The sequence below is a fragment of the Oryzias melastigma genome, linkage group LG15 (genome assembly GCF_002922805.2).
Source record: "Oryzias melastigma strain HK-1 linkage group LG15, ASM292280v2, whole genome shotgun sequence".
NCBI lineage: Eukaryota > Metazoa > Chordata > Actinopteri > Beloniformes > Adrianichthyidae > Oryzias > Oryzias melastigma.
In genome coordinates, this window is record NC_050526.1 from 21,151,472 (window position 1) to 21,171,542 (window position 20,071).

Consider the following 20,071-nt stretch of genomic DNA (forward strand, 5'->3'; position numbering starts at 1 on the left):
AAAAAAAAAAAAAAAAAAAAAAATTGAGGTTTAGCTAATATTTAAGCATTATGCTAGCTGTTTTGGCAAAACTAGACAATTTTTCCATTTTTTTAAACGATAACTTGGAGTTTAGCCAATATTTTAACATTATGCTAGCTGTTTTGGCTAATTTAGACATTTTCTTCATTTTTTTAAATTATTATTTTATGGTTTAATTTGAGGTTTAGCTAATATTTAAGCATTATGCTAGCTGTCTTGGCAAAACTAGACAATTTTTCATTTTTTTTAAACAATAATTTGGAGTTTCTCCAATATTCTAGCATTATGTTAGCTGTTTTGGCTAATTTAGACATTTTTTCATTTTTAGGCTAACTTGGAGTTAAGCTAATATTTTTAATATTTTGCTAGCTGTCTTGGCTAATTTAGACATGTTTTCCAAGTTTTTTTATGATATTTATTTGGAGTTTAGCTAATATTTTAGCATAGTGCTAGCTGTTTTGGCTAATTTAGACAATTTTCCAGTTTTTTGTTTTTTGGGGTTTTTTTGTGCCTAATTTGGAGTTTATCTCATATTTTTTGCAAGCCTTCAGCTTCAGCATTTTCAGCTACCAGCTCTGGTATTTTCAGCATCCATATTCAGTTTACAGCATTCATACTAGCATTATTCAATGCCATATATCTAGTTTGTCATCTGCTTTCATTATTGCAGTTTTGCGTTAGAACATGATTTTTAAATTATTACCACCAACGTCTGTTAGTGATCCCTGAAATCATTTCTGCAGTGACATCTTTGCAGGATTTTTCCATTTCAGGAGCGTGTTTTCGCTCGACTTTAGCACACTTGAAATTAAAATGAACAGTGTACTCTCTGCAGCGAGAGATTAAAGACGTGACCTAGTTTTTGAATGGACCCGGACTAAAAGCAAACCTCTGCCCTTGGCAAACTGCACAAGAGATTATCAATAATAATCCAAAATGGTAAAGCTGAATTGGGTATCTTGACAACAGGTACTCGTACAGACAGAGTTATCCCTGACTGATACAAGTGTTGCACAGTGACCTAAAGCTTCCTCTTCTGCGTTTTGTCAGTCAGAACCTTGCAGATAAACACACAGGTTCCCTTCTCTGTTGTTCGTTTGATAACAGGAGATTTGGAAAATCTTTTCTACAGTTTTGACTCACATGTTTGCAGCAGTGATGGCCTTGCTCAACCATCACAAGACGGTTTTGGGTCATAAATATGCATAATTCTCCTTTTATATATTTTAGGTTAATTGAGGATTCTTGTAATAAAAAACGGTCTTAGTATTAAATCTGTATTTGGATGTTCACATGCTCACTTGACTTTATTATCAGAAACTTGTACTGGATTGAGGCTCAGCTTAATCTACATGCAGCTTTGCATGCTAACATTGCATCTTGATAGGCTGCCAAGAGGTGGCACTAAACTTCAGAAAGTCAATAAAATCCTGCATGACAAGCCAAAATTAAACTAAAAAAACAACTTTCTGATATAATCTTTCTTGGAATTAGAATTGTATATGCAGTGCCTGTTTCAATTTTGTCCTTTTAGGACAAATGATGTATGTCATTGGTTTTTAAGGTAAGGATGAAAACAATTCAAATTTAACAAGTAACTTTTTTTTTGTAGTTTTCTTATAAATCACAATTTTGTTAAATCATTAACAGCATCATTTGAAGAGTTCAAATTCCAGTGTCTTTTTGCTAGTACAAATTTGACAAAGATGAGATAGGAAAATCATTTCAAAATAAAGTTTCTTATTCAGAATGATTAAAAAAAGACTTTTTGGTCTATTTGTGCAAAAAAGCTTAAAAAAATGAGGTTATAAAGTCAAAAAAATCTGGTTTACTAAAAGATACTCACGAAAAAGCAAAAATATTTGTTGTTTTTTCATGCAGATGTACTCTGTGTATATTGAGTTTTAAGCTACAAGTAAGAATGAGTATTTTTAGAATTGACTTACTTGATCCAAGGGAGAATGAGCAGCTGAGCAGGAGATTTACTTACCATTATTGTTCAGTCGTGTGTTTTGGTCCCAGACACAGATGCCCTCTACCCTTTTCTTTGAATTGTTTACTACACAGCAGCAAGCCTATTAATATTTACTGTGACTTGTCCTCTTTTGCTGTTGACATTTCCGTATTTGCTTTTGTATGTTGTGACATTCATGAGGTTAGAATATCCCTTTGGTACTTGTAGCTTTAGTGGAGGAGTATAATAATAATTCAATGTATGTTCATGCTACCAAACGCAGTTATTTTAAGAAAAAATGTTTTGAAAATCGATGTACAATCAGGGATATATACATTTTTTTCATAGAATTGAGATGAAACGAACACATAAACTGACTTTAAATCAAAAAATGTGCAAGAATCTGAGTGAAAAGTGTGTTTTTTGGACCTCCATACATGAACTTTTAGCAGAGTAGCCACATTTTTTCATTTTTTTCTTAATATTTTCTCGTACATTTTGACACAGGTTCCATTATCTTGGAATCACATTTACCTTCCTAGGTTTTGCCACGTCCCTGACGGGCATCAATCTACATGAAAAGCTGCACATGATGTGGCCATATGCTGACACGATAAGCATCACCCAGCATAATGGCTTTGTCACTAAGGGAGCAGGAGGTCATGCTGCAGTGATTTGAGGCAAAGGATTAGAAACTAAGAAGATGACCACGAGCGTCCATTTGCATACATTTTTGTACTGATTTCTACACGGACAGTTACCTTTACGACAGAGTTTAAAGATTCTGTCCCTACAGGTCCAAAGGTGTAAACTTTAAAAATATATATATATAAAAATAATAATCTTATAATTTAAAAAAATGGATCATGTTTTAGCACTCGCTCTACTGCTGGTGTTTGTTCATTTCTGTGTTGTTATTGTTCTTTTTGCTTCAGACGTGTGTTTTGTGAGAAAGCGATGCGTGTGACAAGATGAGGGGAGATTAGAACACAGGGGGTTAATCTTTGGGCCGGCCATCTGCCTGTTCCATGATAAACAAACCTGAAGTTCAAGCTCAACTTCACTCATAAAGTGCAACTTCACAGATGAATTTTGTCCCCTCAGTTAATGTATATCTTGGTCATCTTTTGTGTTGACGAGCTGCTTCAATATGCATGAAAAAATATATATATTTTGCATATTTTGTGGACTTGAGAGTTGCAGGGTCAGACATTCAAAAGGACACAGTTAGATGTTAATCTCACTCTTTGGTTTGTAGACAGTTCATCTCCGTTACAGGCTGGACTTTCATTGGAAGTCAGCTGGGATTGGCATTGAGACAGTCTGCCATACGTTGGAAATTAAAGCTTTGGACAAGAAGACTATTCAGTTAAAAATTAATCACAATTCACAAGCTTCAAACTCGCTTAAAGAGGATATTTCTGCTAGTTTCACTCTGGCGTGTACAACTCCACTGTGTTTACTGTGGCTCATGACCACACGTGGTTCACAATTCTGAGATTAAAGTCAGAATACTGAGACTGAAGTCTGAATTATGTACAAAAAATCAGAATTTTAAGGAAAAAGTCAGAATTTAGAGAAGAAAAAGTAAGAATTTTAAGAGAAAAAAATAGAATTTTGAGATAAAGACAGAATTCTGTGCAGAAAAGGCAGAATTCTGAGAGAAACTCAGAATTTTGAGATCAAAGTCAAAATCTTAAGAGAAAAATTCAGAATTCTGTGAGAAAAAGTTAGAAATTTGAGAGAAAATGTCAGAATTATCAAAGTCAAGATTCTGAGATTAAAGTCAGAATTTTTTAAGAGAAAAAGTCAGAATCCGTTGGTTAAAGTCACAATTCTGTGCAAAAAAAGGAATATTTTTGAGAAGATGGTCAAAATTCTGAGAGAAAAAAAATCAGAATTCTGAGATTCATTATTTTTTTCTTTCTTTCTCTATGTCCCTAATTCTCTTCCGTATATTTTTATAACTGTTAAAAGAAAATAAAGAAAGAAAGAAAAAGACGTTGTTCATATTAGCCTTGTTCGCCTCCATTTATTCATGCATTTGCTTTCTTAGAGCAAAAAATACCAAACAAAATTCCAAAAAAGTGGTTGAAACAAAAGCCTTAAATCAATAATTGTAGAGGAGTTTTTGCGTTTTCCTATTTCATTTTACAGATATTTTAAATAAATTTAGTCAGTAAGTTTGAATTTCTGCAAGAAAGTGTTGAAATTCTGCCACAAAACAGGTAATTGGTCATGAATTCACTACAGTTCAGGACAATGAAATGAAAATGGGGGGAAAAAATGATGATATAGACAAATTATTAGCAAACCTAATAATAAATTCAGATTTTTTTTTTCTATCCATTTGAGTTAAACGAGTAAATAAAAACAAGCTTGAAATCCGTTTAGATAATCTGATCTACAAAGAAAATAAATTTTTAAGTTATTTAATAGTTAAATGTCCAAGAACTTCCACATTTCAACTATATTGGACAGTATGATAATAAGATAATAAATATTAAAGATAATTAAAAAATAGGTAATAATAAAAACTCAATGTTATTTGGTAAGTTGGAAATCACAAATTACAATTGTGAATATCCAGGACTTGTTTTAACAAATATAATATTGTTATAGCATTGATATAAGTGGTGTAACATATTTTAATAAAATTCTATCAATTTAGATAAAATTCATTTTTAAAAACCAGTATACCTGCTCACCAGTGTCCCAGTAGCCAGTTTTAAAGCATGCTAAACATTTTGCGTAGATTTATGATCTCCAGGCCGGCAGCAGCCTTGGAGTATCTCTTAAGATGAGTCATTGGATTAGCGTGTAAGCATCTGCTTTTAGCTCTCAGCTCGCTTCTCCAAACACCTGCGGAGCCGTGCCTCATGCACAGGTCTCTCAACACAGCCGACTTTATGGTGCTTCTCCGTTTCTTTGCTCTTTAGGATGAGGAATGTGAAGATTTTACATTTGCCAGTCCTTTTTGTTTTTGTGCACGCCTGCTTTGGTAAGTTCATTCTGCTGGTAGTTCGGTTTGGTTTCGTGTGGCTGTAAACTCAACGTTTAGGTCACTCAGACACATTTTAAATGGTCTGGTTTGAGGATTTTAAATCATGTGAGTTCATCTCTTTCAGGTTAATGATGAAGTAAGGTTTTACTGCGCATGTGACAACATTTTCTGACCTAATGAGCAGGATATCAATCAAATTAAATACTTTTAGAGCTAAAATAGTTGTGAGAATACTGAGAAGGAAAATAGAAAGGATTTCAGGTCTAGATTTAAAGGAGCTATCTTAGACGGCTGACGTAACTCTCCTGTAATCCAAGGCAAACAAAACATGTTTGTGCATTTTAATTAACATCCTTATTATTAGTCTGACAATTGCTACTGAGGAAAGAAAATAAAACAATTTTGTTTTAAGTTACAGATCTCTCAAGTTGATTGTAGGAGGCCTGATCCGGATAAGTCAGGGGTGTCAAACTGAATCGCACGAGGAGACAAAATCCAAAACACACCATAGGTTGTGGGCCGAACAGGATAAACATTTATTGAACACTCTAAAACTACATTTTTAAAACTTAAAAAAAAAATAAAAACGTAACTTTTAAACATAATTAGAAACTCGATTTATGGGATTATAATGTGTAAGTGTATATCCTGTAAACTGAATATGGTCGCTAAAGATGCTACTGCTGATAGCTGAAGATCCTATAATTGATAACTAAAAACTCTGAAATTTATAGCTAAAAATACTAAGGCTTATAGCTGAAAATGGTGAAGCTGATAACCAGCTAAAATATTAGCTAAATGCCACATTAGCCTAAAAAACAAACAAACAAAATATAAAACGTGGTTTAGCCAAAACAGCTAGCATGTAGCTGAAAAAATAGCTTAAGTTCAAAATATCCTAAAAAACGTTTTTAAAAAGCTTAAATTCGCCAAAACAGCTATCATGTAAATATTATTCTAATCCCAAAACAGCCCAAAAAAAAAAAAAAAAAAACTAAATTATCCACAACAGCTAGCATGTAGCTAAAACTTTAGCTAAACTTCAAAAAGCCTAAAAAATTGTAGTAAATGTCAAACTAGGAGGCAGAAAGATAAATTTTTAAAATTTTAAAACCGTAACTTTTGTACATATTAGGAACTCGACATATGGGGATTATAATGTCTAAGTGTAAATCCTGTAAACTGAATATGGCCGCTGAAGATGCTAGTGCTGATAGCTGAAGATCCTGTAATTGATAACTAAAAACACTGAAGCATTAAGCTGAAAACACTGAGGCTTACAGCTGAAAATGGTGAAGCTGATAACCAGCTAAAATATTAGCTAAATGCCAAATTAGCCGAAAAACAAACAAACAAACAAAAAAAACGTAGTTTAGCCAAAACAGCTAGCATGTAGCTGAAAAAATAGCTTAAGTTCAAAATATCCTAAAAAACGTTTTAAAAAAAACCTAAATTAGCATGTAAATATTAACCTAACCCCAAAACAGCCCAAAAAACAACAACACAAAAAAAAAACTAAAGTATCCACAACTAGCATGTAGCTAAAATATTAGCTAAGCTCCAAAAAAGCCTAAAAAATTCTGGTAAATGTCAAAATAGCAACTTGACTTTGTCGCATGTGGAATAAAGCATCAAAAAAAGACTGGTTAAAACCCTAATGTAAGTAAAAAAGCACACGATTTTCATGAAAATTGTTCATGCATATCTTTAAATAATAAAACATCTCTTAATGTATTTTTCTATCTAAAAAACAAAAAATCATGGAGTTCCTCATTCGTGGTTTCTTTAATCTGTAGTATGTCTTTTCTCATTTTAGAAGTATTCTGTGATGTTTTACCGCATAAAAACTTGACGGATTATTGTTTTCGCCGACAGCTCAGGCAGACTTTGCTCCCTATTTCTATGACAACGGACCCTACAGCAACAATGGGAATCTGGCTCTGTTCAGCCTCTCTGAAGACACGCGTGTTGGTGAGTATGACCTGTCACAGAAAACATTCACACCCTGAACACGGAAATCTATCTGAAAATTGTTATGTATACAGGAAATAGTATTATAAGTCTTTGAAAGATGAGTAGATGTGTGGATACTGTAACAGCAACACCGCCATGTGCTGCTGCCACCTCCTCTGTCGGCTCTGTGGGTGAAGCACCTGTCCTCTGCTTACAGTCAGGAACTGGACAAAACGGATCAAATAAACACAGATTATGAACAAAATATTTATCCGAATGACAACCGATCGTGTTATCGCTCTCTCTTCAGGTACACAGATCTACCGTCTCAACGGCACAGACCCAGAGGGTCAGGAGGTGAGGTACGGCCTCTCCTTTGACCCGGGGTCAAAGGAGATCTTCAGAGTAGACCCAAAATCTGGAGTTATAACATTAGTGGAAAAGCTGGACAGAGAGGTAAACCTTTTACAGAGGATACATGGGAAAAAAGTTTTTTTTTTTAAATTGATTTCACTGTTTTCTTATTTATTTAGAAACAAGATTCTATTGATGTCAGCATCAGTATCACAGATGGAAGAAGCAAGGTACTGTTTGTAAAAACCAAAAGCTTTGAGTGAAACAATTTAGCATCCAGCATCTCTAAGAACCAAGAATTTATTTTTAAATCTATCACAGCTGAAAAATAAGCAACATCTAACGTATATATTAGTAGATTTAGACATTGGAGTCCGTTCTTGTGCTTGATTAAAAGAAAGCAAGTATTCACTGATTGTGTTTCTCTTTTTAGGTCACAGAAAGAGTCACCATTTTTGTGATGGATGCGAATGACGAAAAACCTGAATTCAAAAACTTACCTGCAATTATCAACGTAGTGGAAGTAAGTGCAACTAAGCTAAATTTAGATTGTTAAACGCAAGTATGTTAAACCCAAAGATGTTTGATTCATCAAAATCAAAAGATTCCGGTCAATCTTTGCTCCAGTAACGACCCATGACCATGTGCTCTGGGTCACGACCCACAGAACAAGGTCCTGAATACAAAATGAGCTTTCTCTGTAAACTCAAACTATATTTATTTGTAGAGCACCTTTCATTCAGTAGAAACACAAGATGCTTTACATAAGAGCAAGTAAAAAACACATTCATTACAAATGTAAAGTCAGGACGAGGCGAATCTGGACGCCCCCCTGGGGAGGGGTTCTGGCTGTGTCCCACTGAAGAAAGAAGACTCAGGACCCGCTGGAGAGACCACGTCTCTCCTTAGAGGAGCTGAAGGAAGTGGATGTTGAGAGAGAAGTCCAGTCATCTGTGCTTAGATTGATGCCTCAGCGAAAGAGTCTCGATGGATGGAGGATAAATAGCATCTAATTAGGGATTTTAATTGGTTAAAGGAGTACAAGCTTCATTATTTCATCTGAAAATTGATTTGTTTTAGGCTAATATCAAGTTTTTCCTTTGTGGTGTTCTATAAATACAGCATATTACTCTCCAGTTTTGTCTTCTTGACCGCTTTGTCCCTTCCGGGGTCGCGGGGGTGCCGGAGCCTATCCCGGCTACTGATGGGCGAAGGCGGGGTACACCCTGGACAGGTCGCCAGTCTGTCGCAGGGCCTCAATCACACACACATTCACTCTCACATTCACACCTAGGGGCAATCCAGAGTCACCAATTAACCTATGAAGCATGTTTTTGGACGGTGGGAGGAAGCCGGAGTCCCCGGTGAAAACCCACGCATGCACGGGGAGAACATGCAAACTCCACACAGAAAGGTCCCAGCCGGGATTCGAACCGGGGCCTTCTCGCTGTGAGGCAAGAGCGCTAACCACTGCGCCACCGTGCAGCCCGTCACATGTGCAACAAAATGTAAATTAATCTTCAAACTTTCTTGCTTCCACACTTTACAAACAAAAACTGGATAAAAACTAGATGTTCAAAGAAGAGGATACGATGGACAGAGACCATTCACCGTCCAACTGTTATACTGTTAGACACCATTTAAGACACCCAATTTTGAAGTTAAAAAACGCTTTTCATACTTTATACTTGTACATAATTTCTTAAGATGTTTTAAAATAATGAATGAATGAAATGATTTATTTCAAGTAATCAGGAATAATACATGAAAAAAATAACCTCACATTGAATCACCAGTAGATCTCTTGAAAGGGAGTTGGCGGAAGCGAACTTATATAATCCCACCCCGGCTCCACCATACCATTTTCTCTACATGAATTATCAATATCTGGTTCAAGACTTAATATCAAATTTTTATACTCTACAATATTAAATTCAGGTTATGAAGAATCATTAATATCTTTGATGTAATCAAATTTCAAAACATCCACAGGTTAGCTTAGCCTGAATATCTGCAAGTGCGATTTTGAGTTTTTTTTGCGGTAGCGGTTGATGATTAAAGTCGCTTATGAGCAACTTTAAAAGACTTTAAAAGCCGAAGAGTTAAGGGAAAGCTGGAGACACACGTCCGCTCGTGACCCGGAACCAGAAATTAATCAAATAAAGACTTAAATGTTCAATCTTGTCAAATGTTCTCTCCTCTTTAGACAACCGAGTCTGGAAGTAGCATCTATAAAGTTGAAGCCGTTGACAGAGATACAGGCTCAGGAGGCTCAGTCACATTCTATCTGCAGGTAAAGTATATATGTGTGTGTTTGATGTCTCTCTGAATATTATAGCGTATTAATGAGAACAGGATTTAATCAACGCTTCATTTTTGTTATATTTCAAAGGCTTAGAGGCAGTGATTGGCACTAAAAGCTAGTTTGCACTTTGGACTATTAGTACTGGAGAACAGCTGGTGGCGGCTTTACGGACCGCGATGAGTAAAGCTGCTCACAGATGGACACAGCCGAGTTCACCTGCCGGCTTTTGTCCTTGAAAACGTCACGCTTTAATATTTTATTGTAATGTAAAGTCAACAAATTGTTCTTCCGATTCCCAATTATTTTTGATGATTTGTCACACAAATGTGTTTCTGTTTTTTGTTTGAGAGGAGGTTTAAAGCTTAAAAGATCTGTGATTTTTGGGTCTTTTCTTTGCTCCAGATGCAGCAGTTCTCTTTGTTCGCCATTGACCGGCACAGTGGAGTCCTCCGTATCAAATCTGGAGAAATGTTGGACTATGAGAAGACAAAAACTCACTTTGTCACTGTCATCGCAAAGGTACTGGGGTGATTGAAACTCCTCGTCTGCTTCTGTTTGATCTCAGTTCCCAAAAGCAGTTATTTGTTGTTCAAACTGGAGGTTTTATGAGTAAAAAAACACATTTTAGAGCTATTTTTCACCCAGGTAAAGAAAGTTCATGATGTTTTAACAAACTTTTTAACAAACTTATTAAAATAAGAGACAATTATGAGATTTAAATAAAAACCTGTTGTTTGGGGCTCTTGTGTCTTTGTTCCAGGATGGTGGCGGTAACTACAATGGCAAAGAGCAGTTTCTGTCCTCCTCTGCGACTCTAACTGTCAACGTGATCGATGCCCAGGACACTCCGCCATCCTTCATTGGGACGCCCTACTTTGGTTATGTCTATGAAATCTCAGAGGAGGTAAATCATTTCCTTATGCAATCATTTCTTTATGTGTTATAATAGTGTATAATTATGGCAAATTAATATAATTATTTAAATTAATTTCTGAAGTGTCTTTTAGGGCAAAGAGATTTTTGTGTGTGTTTTTTTGCATCTTTTTGATCATGAAATGCAATAAATGTTTGACAATGATTGTTTTTTTTTTTTAGGGCTGTGAACCTTAAACGCATTAACGCACGCAATCAATTTAAAATAATTGACATGTTAATATGTATTAACGCAAATTAATTGAAGAAAATGTCCTTTACTTTAACTCTGCAGTTCAGGGTTCCACGGCGTGTGTTAAAACATTTTGTCGGGTATTATTCCATTTATTCTAAGGTCACTTACAAAAAAAATAAATATTCAATCAGTTTTTAGTACTTTGTTCTAGCAATTTTTATGGTTTAGATCACTTTTTCACGAAAAGTGGACTATTTGATCTGTGTCATTGTACAAATACATTTTTTCTGGTAAAACATTGTGATTAATCGCGATTAATCCCTGCACAGTGCGATTAATCTGATTTTTTTTGTAATCAATTGACAGCACTAATTAAAAATAAATGTTTTAAATGTAGAGTTTTAAGTGTGATTTCATATTATGATTATTTGCAAATAATAAGTGGTTGGCTAATACTTAAATAAAAATAAAAAAATTATCGCGATTAATCGCGATTAATTTTTTCCAATTGCGATTAATTTCTCCCTTTTTTTTTTTTTTTTTTTTTTGACTCCCGGCACTATTTTTTTGCAATTTGTTTGTGTAAATTAAATCCAATCAGGAGTTAATATTCAGGACACATTACAGTAAAAAGGATCATTTCTCTGTTTTTCTGCAGGGATCTGAAATATTCACCGTTGTTGCTGAAGATGGTGATGTGGGGAGGCCCAATCCAATCCAGTACTCGTTTGATGGAGGTTCGCTGTCACAAAATAATGAAAAAAATTACCCAGAAGTACCTGCGAATGCATGTTAAAGTGTTTGTTTTGATTCATCAGGTGATGATGGAGTTTTTGGCATCAACAAAACAAGCGGCTGCATTTCGCTGCTGACTAATCCCATTAATCTGAGGAGGGAAATATTCAACATCAAAGTCAGGGTAAATCACATTCTAAAACAAAATATAAGAGTTAAATAATTTGCTTTTTCACCTTTTTTTTGTTTGTTTTTAGCAGAATTCTGAATATTCTAAATGTTTTGCCTCAATAATGAGATAAACTTTCATGCAGGCGTCTGAAGTGAATCCTGAAGGTAAACTCCTGGAGTACTCTCACACGACAGTGGTGATCCGCGTGGTGGATCTGAATAACAATCCACCGACGTTTTATGGAGAGAGCGGCCCTCAGAACACGTTCGAGCTGACCATAAACGAGCATCCACCAGAGGGAGAGATCCTGCGAGGCCTGAGAATCACCGTGAATGACTCCGATCAGGTGGGGAGCCGAAATTAATTCACATCCTTCAATCAGCTGGAACGCAGCATCTTTTAACATTCTGATTTTATTATTTCATTTCAAATGAGGAAAAAAAAAATGTTTTATGAGAGTGACATTTGGGCTAAAGCCTGCCATTAACTCAGGCAATCCTTTTAAAACTGCACAACTGTGAAAGCACGCCAACAAAAGGTGCACGTCATGCCATTTGTTCTCTTACGCAAGCGCTTTTTATGCGCATCCAAAAGGATGAAGGCTTCTGAAAAAGATTTTCTTTTATCATCACATAATTCGGCCCCATCATCTCGGAACATTTTTACTTAAGCAAATATCTAAATGATCTATGTGACATCAGGGTAGCAATTAAGGACACAAGGCTTTTATGTTGACCATGGAGATTATACTTGAGCTTTATCTTCTTTTTTTGACTTTACTCTGTAACAACTAGGAATTAAATTGAGTAATGTACATTTTTTGTATGCTTTTGCAGGGCGCAAACGCCAAATTTAATCTGCGATTGATTGGACCAGGAAGAATGCTGCGAGTCGTCCCTCAGACGGTACTCAACGAAGCACAAGTGACAATATTGGTGGAAGACTCAGCGGCCATGGACTACGAGAAACATGAATTTCTAACATACAAGGTTATTTCTAAAGTACATTTTGTATCACAGAAATATTCTGGATCAGGTGCTTCATTCTTTCTCTTCTAACAGTTACTTGCAGTCGAGATTGATACTCCGGAGAGATTCAGCGCCACAGCGGACATCATCATCCATCTCCTGGACACTAATGACAATGCCCCTAAATTCTCCCTGGAGTATTACATCGCCAGAATCCCAGAAAACTCACCCGGTGGCTCCAATGTGGTGTCAGTCACGGTGAGCCGGCCTTCAATCCTGTCTAAAAATACACGCCGGCGTACGTCACTCAAAGCTAAAGAGGAATGCTGATTTTAACAAAATACCCAACAGGGCCATTAATTCCCTAAATGTAAACTCTTTGGGCGGTGGGGGTTGGGATAATATGTGAAATCATGTAGATAAAAGCTAGGCGAGGTAAGCTGCCAGATGGCTATCACTTTCATTTTGTTGTATAACAGCAAATTCCCTCGTTTATTTTCCCCTCTTACGGCACACGTGGCTGAGGCACAAAAATACAGCAAAGCGAATGTTTTTGGAGAATTGATTGTTGCATGTCTTTCTTGGCACTCGGGTGTCAGTCTCACTAATAAGTCCTGCCCTTGGGTGAACACCTCAGAGGGGGTTTCGCTCTGATCCCAGGCAATTTCAATCAGATGAAAGAACAGCCCGCAAGTGACCTTGGACTCACGAAGCTGGAGCTGCAGACAGATTAGCTGAGGATAATATTCCTATGTAATAACGAATTCCTTTGAGAGGAGTTCATACATTCCGAAATTATTTTATCAGGAAGTTTGATTCTGATGTTTTTGCGTGCAGGCAGTGGACCCAGATTCAGGGCCGTGGGGTGAAGTCAAGTACTCCATCTATGGATCAGGGGCCGACCTGTGAGTAAGAGATTAGAGCTGAGCTAATCATGTTCCTCATGTGTAATGATTAATATGTGGACAGTGATCCTCAGAGCCCTACGTTTTATCAGAAGGATGGGATTAGATCAGAGGTCAGCGACCTTTAACAGTAAAAGAGCCATTCGGGTTCGTTTTCTACTGATGAAACCTAGAAGGAGCCACATAGTCTTTAGGTTTGCATTCATTATTTTCTGTTTTTTAAATAATAAATCTAAATTATGTCTATTTTTTGGCTCAAACAAAAGCAAATTTATGAAAAGAACCTCTGAAAATGTGATTTTTTTTATAACCAATGCAAGATAAAATGTGCTTTTAACTCATTAAAGATCCAAATTTTTACCAAAGTTTAGCTTTACATATAAAATCTATTCATTCTGGAAGTATTATTGAGCAAACAAGACGTCTTCAGGTCAACAGGGATGTAAAAACCTACATAGTTCATCATCTATGTGCACCTCAGCAATCAATTTATAAATTTAACTAATCAAAATTAAATAAATGCAAATTTATATCATATATTTATAATTTATAATCAGTCTTACACTGCTAGGGTTTGTTATTTTAGTTTAGGGTCGGTAGTCTTATTTTATGGGCTTTGTTTGTTTGTTTTCTTTAGGTAGTTGTGGTTAGTAGAGCTGCTGACTCCGTGGGTCAGCAGTCTCCCTGACCTATTTTGTGTTTGGCCACAATTGAGAGATAAATGAGCCACACGTGGATCTGGAGCCGATCTGGATTAGATCGAAAATCAAGACTGAAAAAAAAGTATAGTAGGTAGTTATTTTGACCGTTTGCTGCATCCAATGAATGACTCATTGTAGACATTTGTGGGGAAAAAACATTTTTCCAGAATCATCACAGCAGTTCGAAGGGTTCACTCTCGGGTCACTTTTCAAAGAAACAAGAACACAAGTCAAAGTATTAAAAGAAATAATAATTATCTAAGTAAAACTTGATTGTCTTGGCATGAAGAGGCTTTTAATTTACAATCACATACTGAGGTAATCGTTGGTCGCCTTAGATCTCTATGGCCAAGGGGATTTACTGAGTTATTTCTTTCATATATATATTCTTTTCCAATAAAAGTTTTGTTAGTTTTACCATATCCAACCTCCAAGAAAAAGCCTAAGGGACCTCTACTTTCACTACAGACAGTTTTGCAATAAAATGCTGGCTTATTTTGTGAAACGATGCAAATGGAGATGTGTTGTACAGATCCGTCATTCCATTGCAAATGGAGGTGGGAAGTGTATTTCTGGGATATTTGGTACATATTTTGAGCTCTGTAGTAATCAGTTTAGGCAGATATTTGATGTCACATGGCAAAAGAAGGATTTCCAACATAAGCACTAGAGAGAGATTTGGAACACTTAGGCTTAGTGCATACTTGTTTAATCAAAACCGTTTTGAGGCTGTGTCTCCTCGGCCTCAAGATGAGAACATAAGAAGCTGCAGTTTGTTGTTTCAAGCCGGACCCTTTCTCACAGAATGGCATGGAGTACTTAATTTACTGCACTCAGGACGCCACAGGGATGATCTTTGCCAGTTCGCTCTCGGTCTGTTTTTAATCCTTTAATGGGATTGGAGGAGAAAATAGACTGCTCTTTGGTTCTTTGTGCCTTGCATGTTACAAAGTCACTTTACGGTAACCAAACAAGACACCAAAATGAAGCCAACTGACTGGCTGTGCTAGTAGAACGCTTAAAACAACTTCAAAAAAACATATATACTTCTTTATGTGTAATTTAGAGTCAGTTTAGGTTGTTTTAAATGTATTTAAAGTGACATTTTAGGATATTTGAACTGAAACATCACCACCAATTGCAGTAAAAACTGATTATTATGAGATTCCCCCCAAAAAAAGGTAATTTATCCTTCTAAATTGGAGATAGGAGTTACTTTTCTTTATCTTTATTCTGTCCTATGACAATCCAACCTCCAACCTTCTGCAACCCTGATGGAATCTTTAAATCATTCCAGACATGGAAGCATTAAGTAAGTTGATCACTGTCAAAAAAAGAGAATTTTCTATTCAAATTTGTAAATATAGATGCATTCATTTGACTAAATATTTGTGTATTTAGCGATTTTAGTGCAACTTTTTGCCCATAGAGACATGTTGAGTTTTGGGATTTATGCTAACATTTGCAGGTTCCTCATCCAGCCTGCATCCGGGATCATCTACACACAACCGTGGGCTACCCTGGATGCAGAAGTGAGATCTAAGTATAACTTCTACGTGAAGGCGGAGGACGCCGAGGGGAAGTACAGCCTGGCGGAGGTCTTTGTCACCGTGTTAGATCTGAACGACCATCCTCCTGCTTTTAACCAGAACTTCCTTGAGAAGACGATGGTGATCGGAGCACCAGTTAAAATAGAGGTACACACATTTGATTTTTAAACTCTTAATAGAAATTTGATAATATGGTCATTATTATGGGCTGAAACGCCTCTCTTCAGGCTGTAGACGATGACGCAGAAGTGCCCAACAACGTTATTGAGTACGCCATCATGAAAGCTGAGCCGGACAACAACATCTTTGACATCAACTCTGACACGGGAGAAATCAAGCTCAAGTCCTACATCAAGTCGATGGCCATCATTCAGAACATCACCAAAAAAAGAGACTGCACCTGGTCCCTGGTGGTACAGGCCCGGGACCGCGGACAGCCTTCCTTCAGCACCACTGCAGTCGTCAAGATCGACATCACTGAAGCCGTAAGTCCTCGTCCAGCAGCAGCTCTAGAAGTGGTAAAACATTTCACCTGATTTTCATTTAATTTAGTTATTTATTTCTAAAAAATAAGGGAAAATTAAAGTTATTTTAGATGAATGAACAGAAGAATGAGAAATACCAAGTTGTATAAAAACGTGATTCATGTGACAAAAGTAAATACGGCGAATTTAGTGTGCCTCCAATACTCAAACTGCTTTAATTCCAAAACAAGAAAGAAAAAAAAGAAAAGTTCAACTGCTTTTGTTACCATGTAATTGACCCAACCAGCCACATGCTAATTAATTATTGTGAATATTTCTTTACAAAAAAAGAAAATATTTTCTTAAATATTCAAAAAGTTTTGGACACAGGAAGCGGATGTCTATGTTGGGGATTTTAAAACGAAATATTTAAGTTTTGTAACTAAATATTTACTTGTTAAATAAATATAAAAGTTAAGATTAAATATGCATATTTAAATTAGAGTTAAATATTTAACTCTTTTACTAAATATTTAATTCACAGCCAAATATTTAGCCAGCCTAATAAACATTTAGTTTGGAGCTAAATATTTAATAAAAAAATCTAAATATTCAATTTCTACCTTAAATATGCATTTTATAAATAAATTTTTAGTTTGAAAAATTTAATATTTAGTTACATTACCTAGGTCAGATCTAAACATTGAATTAGTTAACTAAATGTTACATTTAATATAATCACTATTTTGTTTTTAAACTATAGATATAAGTATAACATAAATATGTATATTTAAGTAAATATTTATCTTGCTGACTAATTATGTAAAAAGTAAGCGTAACATGTATGAACATTAATTAAATGAAACTTGTTAATTCCTGCTAAATAAACAAAAATATTGTTTAAATTTTACTTCATAGATTTACAAACACACTCCATACTTAAGTTTGTTGTATAAAAATTTGCATTTTTTTTAATATTTTTAAATTCCAAAGTCTGCATTTTCTTGGGAAAAATGGCTTGTTTTCATAGAAACTGATATTTTTATGTTAGCTATAAAGATTTCCAGTGTAAGCATCTATATATTTTTTGGGCAAAAATCCTAAAAAGTTCATTTATTTAGCACAAACTTACTGAGTTGCTCCAAAGTTTATAAGCAGGTTTTATGCGGTTCTAGATTACTGTCTCACAATAGCCCAGAGTACATTTTTTCTCTTTTGTTTATCTGAAAAATTAACATAAATTCTTGCAACCCTTAAAAGCTTACAGATGAAATTGTCATGTTTTCAGATCAAATCGAGGTTTTTCTCGTACTTCCTGGGCCTGCGGAAACGTCCCGGGGCAGTCTTTGGGATTTGTTTGACCCTTGTGACCTTCGCCATTACACTGACTGTCTTCATATCGACCGTTATATACTGGAAATCTGTTAAAAAGACCCGCGTTCAACCTCAGGGCAAGATCAGAAAGATAATGAGGAGGCCGCTTTCATGAAGGAGAACTGCCTTGGCTGGAAAAGCTCAGCAGCTGTGGCTTTTTTCAGTGGTGTACTGAGAATTTGTGAATGTTTATTTACAGAGAATCATGTAGTGGATCAAGGCTGTGTCTGTAAAAGAGTACAAGAGCACGATATCCTCTCAGAAGCTTTTTGCTGTAAAATATAACAATATGGAAGAAAATTGCTCCATTCTATGCAGTTATTTTGACCCTAAATGGTCTCCGTAAACCTCTCTGATCTTGTCTTTTTAAAACTTTAGAAACAATAAGTGATATAAACATTTGTTTTTAAGTGTTTCATTTGACTGTAGAAGAACTTTTATATGAAAATACCTTTACAAACATGATTCTCCCTGTGCTCTTTTACAGACCCAACTCAAAGGGGGGCCTTTGGGATCATTTATTATGCAGAATAGAAACAATCCGTTGCAAATCTTAGGGACGATTGTTGGTTTCATTAGTCTGATGGTTATGGTCACTGTCATCATCTCCACTGCAACATTTATGCGTAACAAAAAGTCCAACCGGATCCTGCCGAACCGCCGCATCCGGAGGAGGCATCAGCCTCAGAGGCCGCAAACGTGGAGCTTCAAGAACCCCTTCAGGCCGCCGGACTCCGCCAGAGAGAGATTCACGGCCGCCGGTGAGGAGCCGACGCCCGAGCCGGTCGCAGAGAACGTCAACTACAACAATAATGTCAGTAATGTTGTTGTGAGACACTGGTCGCCTCTCCCTCCGCCGCCCTGCGCCCCCTCTCTGCCCCCTCCGCCGCCCGCTTACTTCCCAGGAGAGCGGCACTGGGTCGTACCGACGGTCTCTGCAACGGTGGCGCCCAAACCCAGAAAGAAAATGGTGAACGACAGACAGGACACTGTGAACAGAGCGCTCGTGTCGGAGCTCAAAATGAGGCTAGAGCAGAAGAGGATGATGTCACCCTGAAACTCCTTCACTGAGGGTGAAATAATCTCATTGCACGTCGGATAAGCGGCTGCCGGGACATATGTGGGGAAAAATATACACAGAATCTACTAAAATTAAAATCTACAGATGATACTCGCCTGATCAGCACATCTGTGTAGATTTTCCTAGATCAGAAATGACTCAAGCACGCAATGTCACGCAACTTTGTGGTGAGATTATTAATTTAAGAATGAACTCAGCTTTGTGTGTGCATGTTTCTATGTGTGAGTCCTTGGTGGGAAAGTTTGACACTCAACTTGATTCATCATGAATAAATAATGACAAACAACAAACTTTTAAAACTCATGGGTTTCATGTTTACGCTGTTGTTTGTGTCACTGTGAACCAGATTCTGCAATTTGAAATGTTTGGGCATCAGTTGAAAAACCAGCTCAGATTTGAAATCATGTCACTTAAATTTCACCCAATGAAACCAAGCTAGTACCTGGTATAAGGGACTGACTTAAGTTAAAGGGACCAAAAAATCATTAAATTGTTGTTCACAATACTGAATTAAGTTTGTTAATTCTAACAAGTCATATTTGTTTCAGTGGAGGAGTCTTTCTTGAAAGTGTTGAATTTCAATGCAAATAAAAACACATTTCTTATTTTACCATTTATGTGACTTTTCTTTTTGAATAAATGACTAAAAATCTTGTTGTTTTATGTTTCTTTTTTTAGAAAACACAAGATTTGTGTGGTGTGTGAGTGTAACCAATCAGAAGACTCTTCTTAAGAAGGGAGTTAAACAGCGAGATGAACACCTTTGGTGGGATTACTAAATGCTTCTTAGCCTTCCTATGGCCTAAGTACTGTGCTGCCCCCTGTCTTACAACAACTTAAAGAAAGAAAAATATCAAAAGTGGAATAAATACTATAATATTTTCTGTAGTTTTAACCCAAATTGTGAAAAAAAAAGAATCAACACAACTTCCTCAAATTTGACTCTTTTCCTAAAAATCTAATAAATCTTTGAAATGTAGCAAGAAATGTTTACTATAAATCTAAAACACTATAATAATCATCTTATCGACGGCTACAAACTTTCCCAAACTCAGAGTGGAACAGTTGGGATGTCAGACTCCAAATCTTAAGGGCCAACATCCTGAAGTTGATTTTAGAAACTCAGTTCCTGTTGCTGACAGCACTGGAATTAATATGTTTTTGATAATAAAAAAGCAGCTTTAATTTTGTCAGATTTGGACAAATTTTAGTTTGTCATAGAGAAAAGTTAAAGAGTAAAAGGACATCGCAGCAGCACCAGAACTGAAGGAAGAGTGGAATATAACTAACTTGCAATTGGATAAAACAGAAACTATCAATTTTGTTGTAGTCCTTTTTAGGGGTTTCCATTGGCTCTTTGTAAAAATACCATGATTTTTTTTTTTTGAAGAGCTGCCAAAGTAAAACATGGACTGTTATGAA

At 36.1% G+C, this 20,071-nt stretch overlaps 1 protein-coding gene and 1 long non-coding RNA gene across 3 annotated transcripts in view; one reads left to right on the forward strand and one right to left on the reverse strand.

Annotated features, from left to right (window-relative positions):
* Positions 1 to 2,122, reverse strand: part of LOC112161387 — a 59,009-nt gene extending 56,887 nt beyond the window's left edge. Inside the window, exon 1 of the long non-coding RNA XR_002921870.2 lies at positions 2,012 to 2,122. This is a non-coding gene — a long non-coding RNA (uncharacterized LOC112161387). The remainder of the gene's footprint in view (positions 1 to 2,011) is intronic.
* Positions 2,123 to 4,618: 2,496 nt separating this feature from the next.
* cdhr1a (cadherin-related family member 1a) lies at positions 4,619 to 19,243 on the forward strand. 2 transcript variants are annotated; one of them, XM_024296526.2, is made up of 17 exons: positions 4,619 to 4,976; positions 6,855 to 6,950; positions 7,243 to 7,388; positions 7,466 to 7,516; positions 7,720 to 7,809; positions 9,493 to 9,579; positions 9,994 to 10,110; positions 10,352 to 10,495; positions 11,358 to 11,436; positions 11,518 to 11,618; positions 11,749 to 11,952; positions 12,443 to 12,595; positions 12,668 to 12,832; positions 13,412 to 13,479; positions 15,649 to 15,877; positions 15,958 to 16,215; positions 18,056 to 19,243. In XM_024296526.2, exons 1-17 carry the CDS (start codon positions 4,916 to 4,918, stop codon positions 18,623 to 18,625), a joined length of 2,619 nt encoding a protein of 872 aa, XP_024152294.1. In that variant the 5' UTR covers positions 4,619 to 4,915; the 3' UTR covers positions 18,626 to 19,243. The 2 variants fall into 2 exon arrangements, with proteins under 2 accessions (XP_024152294.1, XP_036071573.1); XM_036215680.1 differs by having other exon boundaries at positions 17,483 to 18,184.
* Positions 19,244 to 20,071: the final 828 nt, after the last annotated feature.

Coding starts and splice junctions, on each gene's coding strand:
- cdhr1a (XM_024296526.2), top strand. CDS start 4,916: ATGAGGAATGTGAAGATTTTACATTTGCCAGTCCTTTTTGTTTTTGTG. Junction 7,389..7,465: donor TGGAAAAGCTGGACAGAGAG/GTAAACCTTTTA, acceptor TTATTTATTTAG/AAACAAGATTCTATTGATGT. Junction 11,619..11,748: donor TATTCAACATCAAAGTCAGG/GTAAATCACATT, acceptor ACTTTCATGCAG/GCGTCTGAAGTGAATCCTGA.